At 39.8% G+C, this 19,249-nt stretch overlaps 2 protein-coding genes across 5 annotated transcripts in view; one reads left to right on the forward strand and one right to left on the reverse strand.

Annotated features, from left to right (window-relative positions):
- The window catches only part of STK32A (serine/threonine kinase 32A), a 110,865-nt gene extending 109,527 nt beyond the window's left edge, over positions 1 to 1,338 (reverse strand). The window contains exon 1 of the mRNA XM_072955474.1: positions 1,261 to 1,338. Coding sequence (XP_072811575.1) covers positions 1,261 to 1,312 — 52 coding nt within the window. The 5' untranslated portion in view covers positions 1,313 to 1,338. The remainder of the gene's footprint in view (positions 1 to 1,260) is intronic.
- PPP2R2B (protein phosphatase 2 regulatory subunit Bbeta) overlaps positions 1 to 19,249 on the forward strand; it is a 619,288-nt gene that overhangs the window by 82,157 nt on the left and 517,882 nt on the right. The window lies entirely within an intron of this gene.

A 19,249-nucleotide genomic window follows, 5' to 3' on the forward strand; every position in this document is an offset into this window, starting at 1 on the left:
CTCAGTCTCCCCTTTCTTCCCCCTCCCACTGGCTGGAATTTGGATGTGGTGGGGAGCCATCCAGAGGCGAGGGTGACAGCAGCACTCGAGGGATGGGAAGAGAAGGAAAGAAGCTCACTTGTCAGAGCCAGAGTCCCCAACCCTTCAGAGGCACATATCACCTGCATTACTTATACCGAAATTGTTACGTAAGAAAGGAAAACATGACCATCTTCCTAAAGCCTCTGTGATTTGTAGTTTCTGTTTCACCCAGCTTTCCTTTGATGTTTCAGATGGTGCTTTAAAATTTTTGCAAAGTGGCTTTAGGAGCTCACAATGATAAAACTTTTGAGTTGAACAAGACCTTCAAGGTTAGTACCCTATCCTCCCACTTTACTGATGAGGAAATTGAAGACAGAGTCCATCAGCTTTTTAAGCCTCACAGGTAGCTGGTAGTAGGGCTGGTGCCCAGATCTCCTGAATTTCAGCTTGTTGTTCTTCTCTCTTGTGGTCAATTAGCAGAACTCCCTGGAAATAACTCTAGGGGCTCCCTCTGGGGAGCCTGAACAACTTATTAGCTGGGAGGCAGGTTGTTTTACAAGATAGCCCATAAACAGCATATATATACAAGGCTGTTCACACTTCTGCTCTAGGAAGGAAGAGGGTCACGGGGAGGCCCATGCCCGGTTCTGTCAGGCCTCGTTCTGGGATGACAGGTGGGTCAGGAGGACCCAGGCCTGCACTTCTTTTCTTGCTGAGCCCGATCTGGAAAGTTTCCCTTTCCTCTGGTAAACCTGATTCCCTTTCCTGTGAACTTAGCGTTGTGGAATTTGTCTAGGACCCTGAAGCATGCCAGTCAGAAGCTCAGAAGGCACCAACTTGCATGACTCCACTCTATAATACTATGACTATCAATTACTGTTCACGTGCAAGTTGATAATACAAGAAAAATTTTTAGAACAACTAGCAGTAGGGGTAACTTCACCTGTCAAGAAAAGAGCACAAAGAACAAACAAATCACATAATTTCAAGGTCTTGTATCCACCAGGCATCCAACCACAGTTCCCTTTGGACAAAGGGCACTGGTACAGTTGTGATTATGAAAGCTGTCCAGGGTCCTGTTAAAGTGTAAGGTAAATCCAGCTCTTAGCATACAAGGTCCTCAGACCCCTGGAGTTCTACCTTTTTAAAGATCTTACTTTGCAATTTACTTACGAAGCTAGGAGCTTCTATTTGAATTCTGCAAATTTTACATTTATACACAATTATCACGTTTCTCACCATCCTCGTTTTCGTCAAACACCGGTGGTTTGCTTGAAGTGTTTGCTCCCATGGTCAAGTCTGCCCAGACCTCTTGGATCCTCCAGTTACATTTTCTAGGCAGAAACAGTCATCTTCACTCAAAAGAGGTCCAGAAACCTCAGCTGGATATCTAGGAGAGAAAAATAAATGGTATCCTTCTGATACACTGTATTCTACGTACCCTGATAACAGACGGTGGCCAAAAATTAACCTAATCTATACCACTGCAGTGGAATTCCTTTTTCTTGAAAACGGTAATTTCAGAAATAACAGAACATCAAGCATCTGGGAGAATGCACTGCATGGCCTCATCAGATGTGGACCTGGACTTACAAAGAAGGGGGAAAGCAAAATATCTTTCTAAGTATGAAGACAAGTTTAAAATGAGGTCAGCAATGCCTTATTTAACTATAAAATAAAAATAATATTTTATTGTGATGCTCCATATTTTTGAGATAATATGTAAATTTTAAACATCTTTTTAATGTGATATCAACAACTTAATTTTTTTCAATCATAAAAAGACATCTCTTCCCTCCTGCCCGGGAACAAGGTATGATGTTTGGGCTTCACCGCACCAGCAGGCTACTGAATTTCACAGAACACGTTTCTTTTTTTCCTTCCCCTGAACTCGAAGATCATAATGGTTGTTACCTCCAAGGCAATTAAATGTGATTTCATGAGACAAAATGTAAGATATTTTCACAGCATAAGTGCTCAGTAATTGTTGGCCACTCGGAAGCTCAAATTAAATGATGTATGTGAGAGCTAAAAAGCCCTGAAAATGTACATTGATGGCTTTGTCCATTTTTCAACATAATTATAAAGAACTTCACTTTCCCAGAAATTGATAAAGAGCAGTAGTATCCAGAGTTCTAGTTCTAAAACTGACAGTGATAATGGCTTTGGGCCAATTACTTCACCTCTTGTCTCTTAAATGGGAGAAACAACTCAGATGCCTGCAAGAGCCAGACAAAAATGCAAATCAGTGAGCTGGATCGGGGGAAGCCATTACTGCCTGGTGGGGACACTGGTGACCTGGTGGATCCAGCCTCCATCTAAAAGACATCACCGCCCTGGGATCTAAAAGATAGTTGGTAAGTGGAAACATGGTTCCAGGGGCTAGATCTTCAGATCTACCTCAAAAAGAGTAAAGATTCAGGTTTTATACAAAACAATGTTTCAAAATTCGTTTTAGCTATAAGGCTTGAGCAAGTCATATGCATGAGAGAAATACAACTCATGGCATATAGTTAATGAGACAGTCTGCATGAGGCAACTAGCACAATGCCTGGCACATAATTTGCAAAGAATTAGTATTAGTTACTGCTGTTTTTAATAGTGACAGCATTTCCTTAGTATGTATTGTTATTATTATTTTAATTTGACACCTGTTGATTTTCTCTTGGACTCTTTGCACATGAAAGAAATACAGATTAGAGTCAGAATTGAAAAAAGTTTCCAAGCAAATCTGGATTAAGGATGAGTTACTGAAAAGGAATTTGAGGAGCCCCTGAGCAAATCTAGAAGAAAACCTCCTCTTCCTATTAGGGAAAACGTAAGTGAAGCCTTCATTTGGGAGGCAGACTCATTAAGGAAATGCGACTTTTCCTACTGAAAGCCAACTGCTGGCAAAGTGCCTTCTGGACTTGCAGAAAAGAATCATTAAATGGAGAACAAAGACAGAGTCAGTAATTAGGAAGCAAGAGATTAAACGGTATGGGAGAAGGGAGGGAGCAGGGAGGGGCAGGTGGTAACAGGTGGCTGGAGGAAGCTGGAGGGGATGATGATGGAGATCATGACAGAAAGAACTCAGTTGTATCTCTGAGCTAAAAAACGAAGGGCTTTTAATTCCCACTCCTCAGGGGAGTGAGGAAGAAGCAGGTGGGATGCCATCAGTGTTCCATTGTGGGCCAGGGAGAAGCAAATGGAGGTGCCCTGTGTGTTTCCTTACTGCATTTAGAGTCCAGAATAAGCAGGGACTAGCGTAAGGGCTGAACCATGGATGACATTCGATAGACTTGGTCCTAAAGAGAACATCAATTTTAAGGAGCTGTCATTGTTAATACTGCATTCTCTAAATTTTGCGCCTAAAGCCTCAGTACATGTATTTTTCACACCACACCCCAATGCTGTCATTCTTACATTTTTCTTCACACTTCAGGCTTTTCTCAAGTAGCCCATCTTCCTGCAACACAAGATGTACCAAGCACTGACCTTGCAAATTGTCAAGTCAGAAAGAGAAAGAATATTATCACAATTTGCCATATTTCTGAGTTCCCTTCTGATGCAGATAGTTTTGTTCACCAAAGATCCAGTGATTTTTTTGGCGCAAAGAAAATGTGTAAACAGGGAACCACTTTTGTGTGTTTAGAGGAGGAGCAGGAGGAGTGGGCCATTGGGTGGTGGCTTTTCCAATGCACCTAATAAACCCAAAACAGTGTAGAATTGTCTTTTTTTTTCCCCTCCCCTTATGGGTAACTAAATGGTAACTCATATCCAGAAAGAAATCAACCTTTTTCTGGCAGCAAAATGGAGACAAACCTTTTCCATGCTACTGAATAGGGCCCAGAAGGGCTATAGGACCCCAGAGGGGCCATATCCTTTCCTGACCTCCTGATGTTAAGTCTGCAGTGCATCATTTTGAGATGTCAAGAGGACAGTCACCACCCATGGAAATGCACATCCTAAACAGAAAATAGAAGAGAAACAGCAGTGTGTCTTATAGGAACACAGGGCTTTTCAGATTCTGATCTGGCCACACACTGGATTATTCACTGCAGACAACAGTTGACCTTTGGCCTATACTTTTCGGGGCTATCAATACTTGAGATTATCCAGGCTGCTGAGGTGCCCTAGGTAAGGAGGTGTCTTCTGCAGGAACTGAAGAATCTATGCTGTGATGGAAGAAAGCTGTGACTTCTAACAGAGCTGTCTAGTTGTATTGCCACAGCATATGCACAGACATAACTTGTTTTGTTTGTATTTGAAAACTGTAACTACTCAAGCTGAGACAAATTTAGAAACTCAGGGGAAAAAAAAAACAAAGATCCTGAAAAGCACCCAAGTCAACACCCCTTGCAGTTAACTATTGTTTATATTTCTTCAGCTCTTGCTTCATCATTTTTATATACTAAAAACTGTGGGTAAATATAATTTCCACCTCAGTCCTCATGCCAAGTTAACTCCCCTTTCATACTTAACCTAAACAGCCACAATCATGAATCTGGTATACCTTTTACATTCCACTTTGGACAGTTTTACATATACAGCATGTGTTTTAAGATAAGCCACCTAAATGATACCATATTTTTCATCCTACTGTGAACATTTCTCATTATACTTCTGTGGTCTAGGCACGCTGATCTCTACTGCTTTTTAAGTGCTTTTTAAGTGCTGCATAGCAGTCCATTGTGTGAACCCATGGCAACTTTATTTGTGTAAACATGTTCAAATCCTTCAGCTTTGCTGGGGGGAAGGGAATCCTGGTGGAGATGAAGCCAACCATCAAAGGCAGCTGGGCTTGTTTAGAAGCTGGATAAGAGAAACAAGCAGAAACATCTCACGCGCTCATCTCCCCCCAGCAAATATTTGTTGAAGTCTGTCTGCGTCTGGAACTGAGTCAGAGGCTAGGGTGACAAAGTGAGGTACAAAATAGCGAAGAAGCTCGGAGTGGCCCAGCCCTATCAGGTCGTGGTGGGTTATCCTGATCGCTTGCCTTCGTCTTCTTTCTCTTCCCTTTTAACTTCCTAGCTTCCCAGCGGTGCCCTTAGAATGCACGGTTACTTAAAAGGAAGAGAATCTAGACCATCACTCACCTAGATCTTGGCGGTCCTTCCACGCCTTCCGAGAATGCTTCCACCCGGGGAGCAGGGGCTAACTGAGAAACTCCGAGAAAGGAGGAGTGAGCAGGGAAAGGCACCTACCTGGCAGGGCGCACTGCGATCGCGAGCGCGAGCGCTGGGCTGGGCTCGGCGGGGCGGGGGCGGGCGGGCACCTGCGGCTGCCGGTGGTTCCTAGTGCCGGCCAAGCGCGCGCAGCTACTCCGGGAGGGGCGGATCCCGGGCCGGGGCGGGGAGCAGGTCGCTTGCCGGCGTTCTCGGGCGCCCGGCTACTCACAATCGGCCAGGCAGCCGCCTGGGCTCCGCGCTCAGCCAGGGGAGGGCGAGGCCGGAGGACTGCTCTGCGAGCTGGCAGTGGGATCCCGCGACGCTTTGGCACGAGTCGGGGCCGCCAGGACGCAGTGCGCGCCCCAACTTCCCGGGCCGAGGTCTGGTTCCCCTTAAGTGACACCCTCCCCCCGCCCCCTCAAGATACCCAGGCGACACTGCTGCGGAGGATGGTGGCTTTGAAGGTGGCGGATACGAGCCTGCGGATCTTAGATGGGGAAAGGCGCGATTTTCTTTAAGACTTTCTGGGGGTGTTGCGGAGATCCAGTACAGGGCTGAGAATTTTATAGGTCCCTACATGAAGAATCATTTAACGGTTATGATTTTATAGATTCCCTCGTTTTACGGCTGGGGAAATTGAGACAGAGAAGAAGTATATCTACCCAGCATAACATCATTAATGAAGAGAACGGTTTCTTGACCCGGGTCTCCTGGCTCCCAGCCCCATCTTTAACATCAATCCCGCTGGAAGTTTCTTTGTTGTCTCCCACGGCAGCTCCCTTGTACTTCCCTTTGTAATAATACTCAATACGATTGAAATATTATGCTTTCCTTCTAACTTAAGAGTCACACACACCTAAGCATTCGGAGATTAGGTACATAGGCTGCTTACTGAAATGGTGAAGGTGTGTAATCTTGGGCAGTTGTGAGGCAGGGGAACTGAAGGGTGTAGGTCTAGTTTGGGAGTGGGGTAGGGACAGCTTCTACTCAACTCCAGCATTCTCCTGCGGCGTGGAAATGCCAGCTCCGCATTCCAAATATTCAGATTTTAAGAGAAGCTAGAAATGAGAACTCCTGCGTGAAATCTCCCATTATTTAGAAACACTGTCAAGTTTTTAAAATGTTAAAAAACTGTATTGATCCAACAAAATGCGTCTGTGGCAGACACGTCTTTTTCAGATTCCCACTTTTTTTTTAATTGAAGTATAGTCAGTTACAATACATCAATTTCTCGTGCGCAGCATAATGTCCCAGTCATGCGTGTATATACATATATTTGTTTTCATAAAGGGATATTACAAAATATTGAATATAGTTCCCTATGCTATTAAGAAGAAATTTTTTTGTTTTAATCTATTTATATATATATATAGTGGTTAACATTTGCAAATCTCAAACTTACAAATTTATCCTTTCCCATCCCCTTTCCCCTAATAACCATAAGACTGTTTATTGTGTATTCAAGTCTGCTTCTGTTTCGTAAGTGAGTTCATTAGTAGTGTTCTCATTTTTTTTTCTTTTTTTTTTTTTTTAAGATTCCACATGTGAGTGATATATGGTATTTTTTCTTTCTCTTTCTGGCTTACTTCACATAGAATGACAATCTCCAGGTACATCCATGTTGCTGCAAATGGCATTATTTTATTCTTTTTTAAAATCCCTGAGTAGTATTCCATTGTATAAATATAAAACAACCTCTTTATCTAGTCATCCATCACGGGACATGTAGGTTGCTTCCATGTCTTGGCTATTGTAAATAGTGCTGCTATGAACATTGGGGTGCACGCATCTTTTTGAATTAAGGTTCCCTCTGGATATATGTCCAGGAGTGGGATTGCTGGATCATATGGTAAGTATTTTTAGTCTTTTGAGGAATCTCCACACTGTTTTCCATAGTGGCTGCACCAAACTACATTCCCACCAACAGTGTAGGAGGGTTCCCTTTTCTCCACACCCTCTCTGGTATTTTATCGTTTGTGAACTTCTGAATGATGGCAATTCTGACTGGTGTGAGGTGATACCCCATTGTTGTTTTGATTTGCTTTCTCTGATAATTAGCAATATTGAGCCTTTTTTCATGTGCCTATTGTTCATTTGTATGTCTTCATTGGAGAATTGCTTGTTTAGGTCTTCTGCCCATTTTTGGATTGGGTTGTTTGTGTTTTTTTGTTAAGTTGTATGAGCTGTTTATATATTCTGGAAATTAACTTTGTCAGTTGCATCATTTGCAGATATTTTCTCTCATTCCATAGATTGTCGGACTTCCACTTTTTGATCTGTCTAGATAGGAAGTTGCACAGAATGCTGGAACCATTTTGGCTTTGGTCACCAGTTTTAGTATCAGCTTATAGGATGGTGTCTGATGCATCTTAAATATCTACTGTTATTATTGAAGGTGTCAGTGGTCACCTGATAGGCAAGAACCCCGTAATTTGCTAATTAAACAATTATTTCAGAGAACTTACCTTCTTTTATTGTGACCTAGCCCCTTTCCTCTTCTTTCTATTACTTCAGCCATGGGCTATCACTAACTATGGGCTAGTGGTGTGAAACTTGGAGTAACCTTGAATTTCAACTAATTCTCTCTTTCCTTTGGCATTTGGGGTCCTGAGGAAGGGATTTACTGAAAGCCACAGAGTGAGCTGGAGGCAAAACTCTGTAGAAACTTACCTTATGTTGCAGCTCCTTATGAAGAACCGTCTGAGAGAGGATCAGATGATATAAACGAACATTCAAAGAGGAATTTGGGTCAAGTTCCAAAAGAAGGCAACCAAATTAAAAAAAAAAAGAGCAAGAGAATTTTTAAGGCATTCCTTTTGGGGGAGAGGATATTATTTTTAAGGTACAAATCAGGCACCTGGCTGAAAATACATTATTTTTATAGAACATCTGGTAGTTTATAAAACTCTTTGTCTTCATGGCACTGGAGATGCACTACAAAATCACTGGGCTTGTATTATTATCTCCTCCTCTCCCCTAGGAGATAATGATATCCATTTAACACTAAGAAAACTGTAATTGCAAGTAAGTGGGCTGTGACTAGAATTAAAGTCTCCGGAAGCCTCCTTTTGGTCCCGGTTTGCATAAAGGGCTTTGGAATCAGGCAGCCTTTCACCCAAATGCCAGCTCCACCACTTAATATCTCTGAGATGTTGGCCAAGTCACTTAAAGGTCCTGAAACTCAACTTTCCAGTTTAGTAAAGGGGATAGTGGTCATTCCTATCCGCTCTGATGAATGGAGGATTAAATGAAATAACGTATATAATAATGCATTTGGTACAGTGCTAGGCAGCACAGAGTAAGTGCTCAGAAACTGGCAATCGTTAAGATAGTCATTTTAATTAGCAGGCTGCTAGGTTCTGTACCAGTGCTTCTCAGATATCTTCTACAAATCTTCTGTCAGTACAGTCACTTTTGCTTAAAATAAAACTAATCTGTCCTAATGTAAAGATTAGGCATACCATGGGTTTTATAGAACAAATAGTGATTCTAATTCCAGTATCATGTGTAGTCTATCAAATGCAGACCTATTTCAAAGAGCTGTTTGTTTTAACCTCCTATTTATTCATACTGTTGTTTATACTTTCCTGCTAATATTTATGTCTTAAACACAGCTGTTTAAGGAGACCGCCATAAAGCAGTCACTTGGGAGACTAACCAGGCTGGATACTTATGACAATCTCTGGAGCCCCCCAGCGGCGAGGAGAATGAAGTAACCAGTAAACCAGTGAGGAAGTTTTGCCCAGATAGATATCTAGAGTTTTAAAACATTTTGTTTTTATAAGTAATGGCTTGCAGCAGAAACATTAATACCACACCAATACAACCATGCCATTCTTGGCTTGATGCTGTATACTGGGTTCCACCACGTTGAGAATAAAGTGATGCTCTTTTCTGCAGTAGACAAAGCCTTATACTGTCCATTCCCTGCCAATTGGTCCAACTGCATCCAGGACCAGTGTTCCTCTGCCCACTCCACTCCAGCCGCCATGGCTTTCTGAAGATCATGCCGAACTTGTCCCCACCCCAGGATATTTGAACGGCTCTTGTTTATGCATGGACATGGTTCTAGACTTCTCATCATTCAGCTATCAGCTCATTTTCCTCTAGTTCAGAAAGATCTTTCCTCAGTTCCTTAGCTGAAGATGTTTCCCTGCTACTTCCTCCATTCTCCACTATACACATTAATTTCTTCTATCTTATTATTTATCATGAGCTGTAATTAATTGGCTTATGTAGGTTCTTTGCTTTCCCCCACTGAATGCAGGCTCCATGGGGGAAGGAATAATCTCTGTCTTGTCCACCATTAATATATCCAGTGCTGAACCAGTGTTTGGTAAATAGAAGTGTTTCATCAAATAAGTAAATGATTGTATATTTCCATCATTCTTTTCTTTCTTAGTTCAGGAGGAAAATACAAAAAGACATATTATACTTCAAAGCAGTAACCATTCCCATGATGTAAGTGGACATTTAGTGGGCAAAATTCAAAACATACAAAGACAAATAAGATATGTTCGCTGGACATGAGGGTTTTATGGTTTGATGGAGGTGGGACTACAGCCTAAGATTGATAGATACCCAGTGGAAGCCCCCTGGGAGCACTGGCTGAATCAGTTTCCTCTGCCTAAAGATGCCGGAAGTTTCAGTAATGTGTATTCATTGTCTTGAAGGATGAATGAGGGGGTCACTAAACAGAGAGCAAGGCCTCCCAGATCTGGAGACTGGAGTCATACAAAAACACTATATTTGGGGAGAACTATAAAATATTTACTGTGACTGGAGACTAAGGAGTACAGAGGGAGTGAGAGAGGATGGAAGAAAGAGCTGAAGAACCAAATATACTATGGAAAAGAGCTTGAAGTATAGACATAATGGCAGTGGGAGGCCCTCAGATCCATTAAGCAGGAAATGGACCTCCTTAGAGTCAAGTTTCAGTGAGATTCCTCTGCCCTCTCCACAAAAGACAAAGCTTTATTTTCTGTTGGCCTGGTATGCAAATTATTCTCACTTACTAAGAAGACGCATTCTCTCTTACAGCAGTAAGAAAATTCTCCTTACTTACAAAATAAATTGTTAGAACCCAGCACAATGTCTCAGATTCCATAAGTTCTCAAGTATGTGTTGAAATTCAGTTTCATGTTCAGGTTTACCTGGTTTGTCCACTTCGATCAATTTAATCACTGTTTGAAACTGTGTATGAAAACCTGAAGTTTTCTTTTAGCTATTATCTTGACAAAAACACTCCATTTTGTTCTTACTTTCATTAAATGATTGACATTTGCAGTTTCTAAACTGCCATTACAAATACTGTAACTTCAAGTTCACGATTTTTTTAACAACCCATTCCTGCAGGGTTTATCATTTGTCTACAGTAGGGGCAGCACCAGCCAGGAGCTGGAGACACGAAGATTAATAAACCAACCCCTGTTCTCAAAGAAGCAAGCATTCTAGTGAGTGCACAATGCGTATCACTCTGTCTTCACCACTCAGCCCTGTGATGTGACATAATTTAATTGCGAGGGAAGGAAACAAGACGTAATGGGAACATTTGATATCTCGTGTCCAAAACAAAAAGATAGACATAGTATCAAATTGTTCCCTCATCTATGCTTACTGGAAAATAATTAACTGAGAAAGAGAAATAGAGGAAAAATGGGTTGAGTGAAAGCACATAAGAAATGAGCAGTCGTGGTGCCAACTGTATATGTATATATATATATATACATCCATGTGCTTATTTATTCCAGAGCATTCACTGAGGCGTGTGTAATTTAATTGTTCTCAAGAAAACCCAGTAGAGCATCATTGGTGAGGAAAAATTTTCTTAGCATCAGGCAGACCTGGGTTTGTTTCCTGATTTTACCACCTAAAGCTTCACGCCCTTGTGAAGTCGTTTAGACTCAGAATCTTGTTTCTTGTTCTGTACAGTACAGATGCTTGTGGTACGTATCCCCAACCAGTATTGTGATGATTAAATGAGATAATACATGAAAACACTTATCACAATGCTTGATGCAGAGAGATACCTAATAATTGCATTATTATTATAATTGTCATTATTATTTTATTATTATACTGAATGTCTCTCTTTTGTATGAAAGGTATGAAAGAATGCCCATCTCACTGTACCATTGTCAGTACTGACCTAAGCTTAAGAGAAACCATTGTTGGGAGGCATGGTTACAACACTGAATGAAATAAGTATGTATGTTAAGGAGTTCATCATCTACTGAAAATTCAGGCAAACTAGCTGGCAATTTCAGTCCTGTGTACTAGGGCTGTGATAACAGAAGTTAGGGTGCTCTGTGAGCACATAAATGAAATGCATAAACTAGTCTAGAGGTGTCAGCAAAGGTGTCACAGGAAAATAGCATCCAAGCTCAGTCCTGGGTTAGATGTGCAAAGGGAAAGGGCAGAGAATGCTCCAGCCCAAGGGAGCAGCACGGGCAAAGCCGTGTAGACAAGAGAGAGCAGGTTGTGTTCAAGGAAACCAAGGAGGTTCAGTGTGGCCACGTTATGATGGAGGAAAACATTGTCCACAGAGGAAACAGCAAGTGCAGTATCCTGGATGTGACAGAGGCGATGTGTATGCCCATCCCTTTGTCTCATCTGTATGGCAAACCCATAAATTCTGGGTTGCTCTTTTCTGTTTTCAGAACAGAAAATAGAAACTCAAATGTTTTCAGTAAGTTTCCTAAACTCCCGGCTCTGGTTTACTGCAAAGTCAATATCCTTTTCAGTGTATTACAGGCTTCCTCTCTGAATGCTATGTGTGCCTGGGTGGATAAGTGTGTGTGTACGATACAATTTTGATCCCTCCTTCTATAGCAAAAATATAACAATCAAAAATGTAACCTTAAAGAGTTAGCTTTCCCATAAAGTTATTTTAAGGCCAGAAGATTTCAACCTGGTTTATCTGATGTCAGCCCCTCAAATTATTTAACGAAATGATCTGTGAATGACAGCTCACAGTATAAAAAGGATTTAATTTCTTCAACCATTTCTGTATATTACAAGGAAAGAAATCAGGAATTCACATCTTGACTTTGTTTTCTACTTCGGTAGTTTATACCTTTCCTATGAGAGATTGGAAGAGTTGCGAACATGAGGGGATGGAGGGAACTTATTCACCTACAAATAGTTTCATTTGACTCTTTAGGACCAGTTCCCTCCTCAGTCTTTAACTCTCAACACACACACACCCTACAGAGTCACATATTAGAATATCCAGGAGCATGTGGGGAACAGGCAGTAGACTTGGTGTTCGCCTTGATAACAAACTAGTAAGTGGTCACCTCCCGTCTCCCCTCTCCTCCCTTTCTCTTGGTGTTTTCCTATTAAGAGTGTCTTTGCAATGAGCTGTGACACAGAATGACACAGAAGTAACGGAAATACCATGGAGTTGTGCTCTGACTGTGGAAGATACATCTGATGAAATCATATGTCTCTTTTTAATGGCCTAGGGAGATTTTTAAAAATCTACAAGTGTATAAATACATATTTTTCATGTTTAGGATGAATGTTACATTTCACTGGAATAATGTATGTGTATTATCTTGGGATCTTTTCCCGAAATTTGTAGAGGTCTGGGGATAGTGTTTCCTCTCCCCCCAAAATTGCCCTCTTTAAACACCAGTATTTCTCAGTCTAACCTACCTGTCCTGTAGTTAGAGATATTTTGTCCCAGAGTTGTTGGGAATTTCTTGATTTTTGGAGACTATTTCTATAAAAAGTTTAGAAAAGAGAAAAAGGAAAAAATCCAGGGTTTCATTCAGACCAGGAAATAGTGAAATATCTTCAAGTGTCTCTGAAATTAGGGCTAAAATGCGGTCCTTTCCGCTCCCAAAGCACAGCCCCATTCAGTGCACATCCATGAAAACTTGCTGTGGTCCTCAGAGGCACTGTCTTGGTTTTCTGTAATTCTGTTTAATTCATCATTTTGTACATTTTTAGATATGGAAGTGATTTACATTTTAACAAGTTACGATACTGAACTACAAAAGAGGGATAGAAGAAAGAGAAATTGTGCATTTTGCTTTTTTTGTATCCCAAAGTAGGCCAGACTTCTGAATACAAGTTGTATTCATGAAGCACATTACTTCTGAGTCAAAATTGTGCTGTATCACTGGTCTACGTAATCATTTCAAAGATACTTCATCTTCATCTTAGGATGGATAGCCATCCTTTGGTGCGTGCTGTTAATAGTTTGGTTTCTATAGAGAATGGCTCAGGACCTAGGGAACGATGGTAAAGATTCAGCATTTTGAAAGGAGGCTGTTAAGAGAACTACATGGAGTACCTTGAAGGTAAATTACTAAAGCAATTTCAGTGTATTTCTCATAGTCAAAAATGCATCCTTTCCAAACGTGTCTGTAAATTGTTCAGATCAGCATGACACAAGTTCACAATGACTTATTTCAAGAAAATTCCAAGTGTGAAACACTGTCCTTTGATGTACTTAAAGTTCACATGATTTTAGCAGAAGTCCAAGAAAGGGTCTTACTGTCCTTTGTTGTGTTTCCCCTGTTCTAAGTAGCAAATAATAATAATAATAATAATAATAATAATAATAATAATAATAATAATAATGAAAGAAAAGAGAAATAGATTAAAACTACCACTACTGATAAATATTTATTAGCATTTTTAATATACCAAGCACTGAGGCCAACATTTTATTTGCATCCTGTCATTCAGTGCTAAAAATACCGATTTTCAGTCAAGAGGACTGGGGCTTAAAAGGGTCAGGGAGTTTTCCCAGAGTCACAGGATAGAAGCTCAGGTAGTCTGACTTCAAGATCTGGGCCTTTCACAATAGATTTTTCCTTCTGTTTGACACTCGCAAATCTGCAGTTAGCATACTGGAGGTCCCCTGTCATCTGAAACACCCCTTGGGTTTAGCTCTGCACCTGTGGAGACATCACTGACCCCAACCTGGGATTGGATTTTCCATCTATTAAACAAAGAGGTTGGACTGGGTGGTTTTTATGGTCTGTTCTAGTGCTGCTATGCTGCGACCAGGGAGCATGTCCTCTGACCTATGGTTAGAGCAACCTACTAACTCTATTCGCCGGGTAGAAAGGGATTGAAAGGGCCACTGAGATGTGTGACATCCAGTGCTGCTGTCAGGACAGTCTGGGGGCAGTCCTGGGCTGTGGGTCACCTACTGCAACGCCTGCTACTTTTACCTCAGTATTCTGGGCACAGCCGTTTATTGGAGAGTTCTTTGAACTCCTTTGACTGGGACTTCCTGTTTCTTAGATTAAACCTTTGAAAAACTGGAGCATAGAGTAGATTACTTGAAGGGACTTGGGCCTGATTTTTCCTCCCATGCATGCTATGCTTGAGTTGTTGGGATAGATTCAGCATCCTTTCCTTTTACTTCAAAATAGTGGGCTGGTTTATTTTGCAGATTTGCCTTTGCACGGTTACTTGAGGAATGCGTGTTGACAAGATTACAGCAGTAGCATTCCATTTGAAATGATAGCCACTGATGAAAGGGAATGGTTTTATAATAATGTTAACTTTGTTTTATTAAACAACTACTCCTCCAAAGGCACTTTGTGTGCACTAAATGAATTTTGACAACAGTGATCCCCGGTAGCTGTTATTATCCGCAGTTTAAGGACAAAGAACTTGAGAAGTTGAGCGACTAATTAAAATAAACCATAAAATCTAAACTGAGATTTGAACCCTTGCACACGCAAATTCAGAGTCTCTATTTTTCCCATACAAATGGTGACTTTGCTGTTCAGAGCAGTTATTTCTAGTTTATTTGAATATGAATGCCGTTATGTTCTTCAAGATTCCCAGTGAAATACATTTACATGTTCTTCTTGCTTCTTGCTTTCAAATCCTGACTTTCTTCCCATGCAGAATCGTGGGATCATTTCTCCAACAGATTAGAAGTAAATGTCTTATGCAGTGCTTTGTGAGTTCCCGGCTTTATTAGAACCGAGTTGTATTTCCAATTCTTGTGAGAGTAAACAAAGATGTATTTTTATCATTAGAATAAACAGACAATGTCAGTAAAAAGTAAAAACAAAAAAACGCTATTTCCATGGATGTAGGTAGTTTAGGCAACAAGAAAAACGTTTTAATGAATCCCAGCATTAAATAGAATGTACAGATTAAACTACAACTTTAAATAATATGAACTACAAAATGTGTCTGTTTAAATCCAGTGTATGAGTCTAGAAAATCCTTAGCTCTGTAAGTATAAAAAATAGAGGCAAATCTACTTCTTGAAATTTAATCGTTAATTAGCATTAACACTCTTTTTGCAGTGTCTACATAAATAAAACTCCAAAATTATGGGGTTATCACAATCATTCTATGCTTACTATGTGAGCGTAGTCCTCAAAAAAAAAATCTATGAATGAATAATTTCTCCTATTATAGTAATGCAGAATCTCAAGTTTAGCCAGATTAAATTCTGTGACCAGGAAATATGAGAGAAAGTATTAAGGCCATATTGGAACCTGAGTCAATCTGATATCACTCAGATATATTATCCCAGAATTATTCTAGAAATTTCTTTATTTTTGAATTATTTCTCTGGGATGTTATATTATACATCATAATAAGCCTAATTAACGAAGACAAGTTGCTACTTATGGCCATATTTAAATTATTCAACACATTTTAATGCATCCATTGTTAATCTAGAGCCCATAATATACGTGTGTAGTAATTGCAAACACCCACTCTCCTCTTAGGCAACTAATTTAGAGTTTGAAAAATGTGTCAATTATTCATTTAATTTTACTACCTTTATTTGATGATTATGGTAAATATGATTTCTTTTCTCAACTTCTTGCCTTTATTGAAAAGCCATCTTTCTTCCAACCATGATGAGTTAGGTTGAACTTTCCTGCAAAGGACAGTTTTCTTCTTAATTAATTAGGTAACTTTAACATTTTACTCTCACTAGACACTTAGTGTGTTTCCTCTACTGCCCAGTTATTTTCTTTCTTCGCCTTTGTTAGTTGTTCTTTTCCAGTAATAGGAACTGAATCTTATCCAAATACCAATGAGAGTTGAAGAGACTGCAAATTAAATTTGAGCTAATGAAATGTTTCTTTTCACATATATGGAGTAATTAACAGCTCCAAAATCCTTTAAAACAAGAAAAACATCATTTGTAAAGATTACGGAAAGCAATTAGGTTCCAAACTAATCAAATGTTGACTTATATCGATAGTCAATATTAAACAGTTTTCATTTGGCCTAAGCCAAAATTTAATCAGAAGCAAAATTCTAGTTAAGTTTGCATAATTTATTGCAGACTCAAAAACCTGTAAAAGCATGTGTAAGCATAATTAACCGATTAAAAAGGATTATCATACTAACATGAAATATAAGTATCAGAAATCATACTTTTATTTAGAGTAGTTTTCCTAATGATTCCTTCCTCCTATCCTATAAGGGAAGAAGGGACTTATTTTAGCTTCTGAAATAAAAGGTTAGAGAAGTTGTTACTTGTTTTTTATAACTTGAACCATGTAATTAGTAAATAGTGAACAATTTGAAAAATACAATAGAATGCATCTTACCAGGTTTCCCAGAGCATTCACTGAGCTTACTTCTTAGCTGGACTATGAAATTCTGACAAATTTCGTATTAAATTTACATTTCACTGATCTCTATCACAGAGCCCCTAATTCCAGGTCAAATTCCTCTCTGTAGTCCCCCCTAAATTCCTGGTTCTTTTTTACTTTTATGTTTGGCATTCCTTTCTTGTAATGAATTTTTAATAACAAATAATGAAAGGAATATAAAGTTCATGATAAAATTCACCTTTTAAAAGTGTCAGAAGATGAGTTTTCAACAAATACATATATTCATGTTGTGCTACTTGCCCTTATTACATAGATACCAATTCTCTTGACTTGGCGTTCGATCCACAATTTCCTCATCCCACTTTAGTTTGTGCTTTTTCTGTAAAGGATCAATTAGTAAATATTTTAGACTTTGTGAGGAGTACATTTTCTGACACAACTCTGTATAGTGTGATAACAGCCATAGACAATAGGCTATTTTCCAGTGAAACTTTATTTATGGACACAAATTTTAATTACATGATTTTTACATATTATAGAATATTATTATTATTTTATTTCTTTCCAATGATTAAAAAAATGTATAATCTATTTTTAGCTCATAGGCCGTACAAAAACGTGATGCGGTGGGTTTGATCCGTGGGCCTTAATTGGCTGACCTCTACTACCATCTAAAGGAACATAAAATCATAGAATTCAGTGTAAGGTCTAGAAAGCAGCTCATCTAATGCTTTATTTATTTTTTTTAATCATATACAGAAATGAAGCTCAAAAATAGTAAAGGAAACTAAGTGGTTAAAAAAATTGTGTGGAATATTAGTGATCTGCTTTGGTCAGTGGGTAGTGGCTGCCTGGAGTCTTGTGTTGGGAAGGACTCAGGTCCAGTCTGTGCCTCGTGGGAGGAAAATCATGTTGTGATTGATGGGTGATGTCTGCCTTGAGTGCTACAGTGGAATCACATCAAAGGAATATTCAGTGTATGCAAATTCGCCTGTTTGTGCTCTGCTAAAGAAGAGGGAGGAGAAGAGGGTGGGCCAAAGAGACAGAAGTCAGAATTGTGTGAATGAATGGTAACTTGAGAATGAGGATGAGAACAAATGAATGAACACTTGACACACCGCAGACTCTTCTGATTACCTTCCACTCAGTGAGTATATTCCTTGATGTGGGAGTAGGTGGATAGGAATTCCTTGTTCCCTCAGTCAGGAACATTACTCCATACAGAGATTCCAGGCTGTAAAATACTTTCTTTAAAAATTGCAACATGTTCCAGATGCAAGCCACCTACCTAATCTGGTGGTAGAAGAAAAAAGCAATATGTTTCAATAAGAGAGAAAATTTTGACCGTGGTGGATGTTTTGCAGCATGTTACGCTGAGTTCCAGCATGGAGTTTTCCCTAATGCAATTTTGATGTGATGCATTTTTTTGCCTTATGTAATGTACTTTAGAACTCATCCCTGTAGAAAGATGTGTCTCTACCGTAGGTCACAAATTTGAATTTCCCTACCAAGCCCAACATAACACTGGGCATTAAAAACTCAACTTTACTTAGTGCCCTCACCCACAGAGGTACAAGTGATAGGAGATGATTTCAAATGCTTAAGGAAGGATGCTGCATTGTCAAGTGTAGGAAAAACTGAATCAATGTATCCTATTCTTTTGAAGTTAAGAATGACTTTCTAGAATGGTGTCTTTACTCATTCCTTCTTCTTCTCAGGCTTTTATATCTGGGGTAAAGAAATAGCAGGGCCAGAGTTTGTTCTTTACCTTTCTCATAACTTTAATGGGAGATCAAACTATGAGTTTACCTTAGTCATTCAAGTGTCTGTTCTGACTGTTTACCCTTGCTGCCACCCTACAGGAGAAATGGGCTCAGAGAAACAGAAGTTCGTGCAATGATCCTGACCTCCAGCAATAAAAGCTCGGGTCCTTGCCCAGGGTCACCCTTGGTCTATGCCTGGTCGGCCGCCCATGAGCTTACTGACCACAATTTACATAATCATGAGTTACATCTGCCGTTTTCCCTTGCTCAGCACTGCTTCTGTTATGGGGGAAGTTGGTTACCAGGCAGAAAGGGGATGTATGTACACAAAGGCAAATAAGAATTCTAAATATCATTTCTTTCTTGGTTCCCAATTTATAGATATTTCTGTAAATCCTTTGAAAAGTACGGAAGTGGCATATTCTAAGTGCAAACTGGAATATTAATCAGGGATTAAAGCTACCTCGTTTCTATTCAGGCTCTGCCCTGTGTGCTGGTTACATCCAGCATCTCTTGTCTGCACATAAAGAGAGTACTGTACCTGCCTCTTTTGGCACAAGGGAGCTGTGAGGATAAATGATACACTGTGCTTCGGTGTAATTCCTTAGTTAATTGCATTGCTATGTAAAAATTATGATAATAAACATTATTGCTCAGACCATTATTTGTGGTTTATGACAGATAGGCTTATTTTCCCCCAATTAGTTCTAATTTTCCAGCAGATACCCTTTTTTTCTTACAGCCTATAACT

The sequence above is a fragment of the Vicugna pacos genome, chromosome 3 (assembly GCF_048564905.1).
Source record: "Vicugna pacos chromosome 3, VicPac4, whole genome shotgun sequence".
NCBI lineage: Eukaryota > Metazoa > Chordata > Mammalia > Artiodactyla > Camelidae > Vicugna > Vicugna pacos.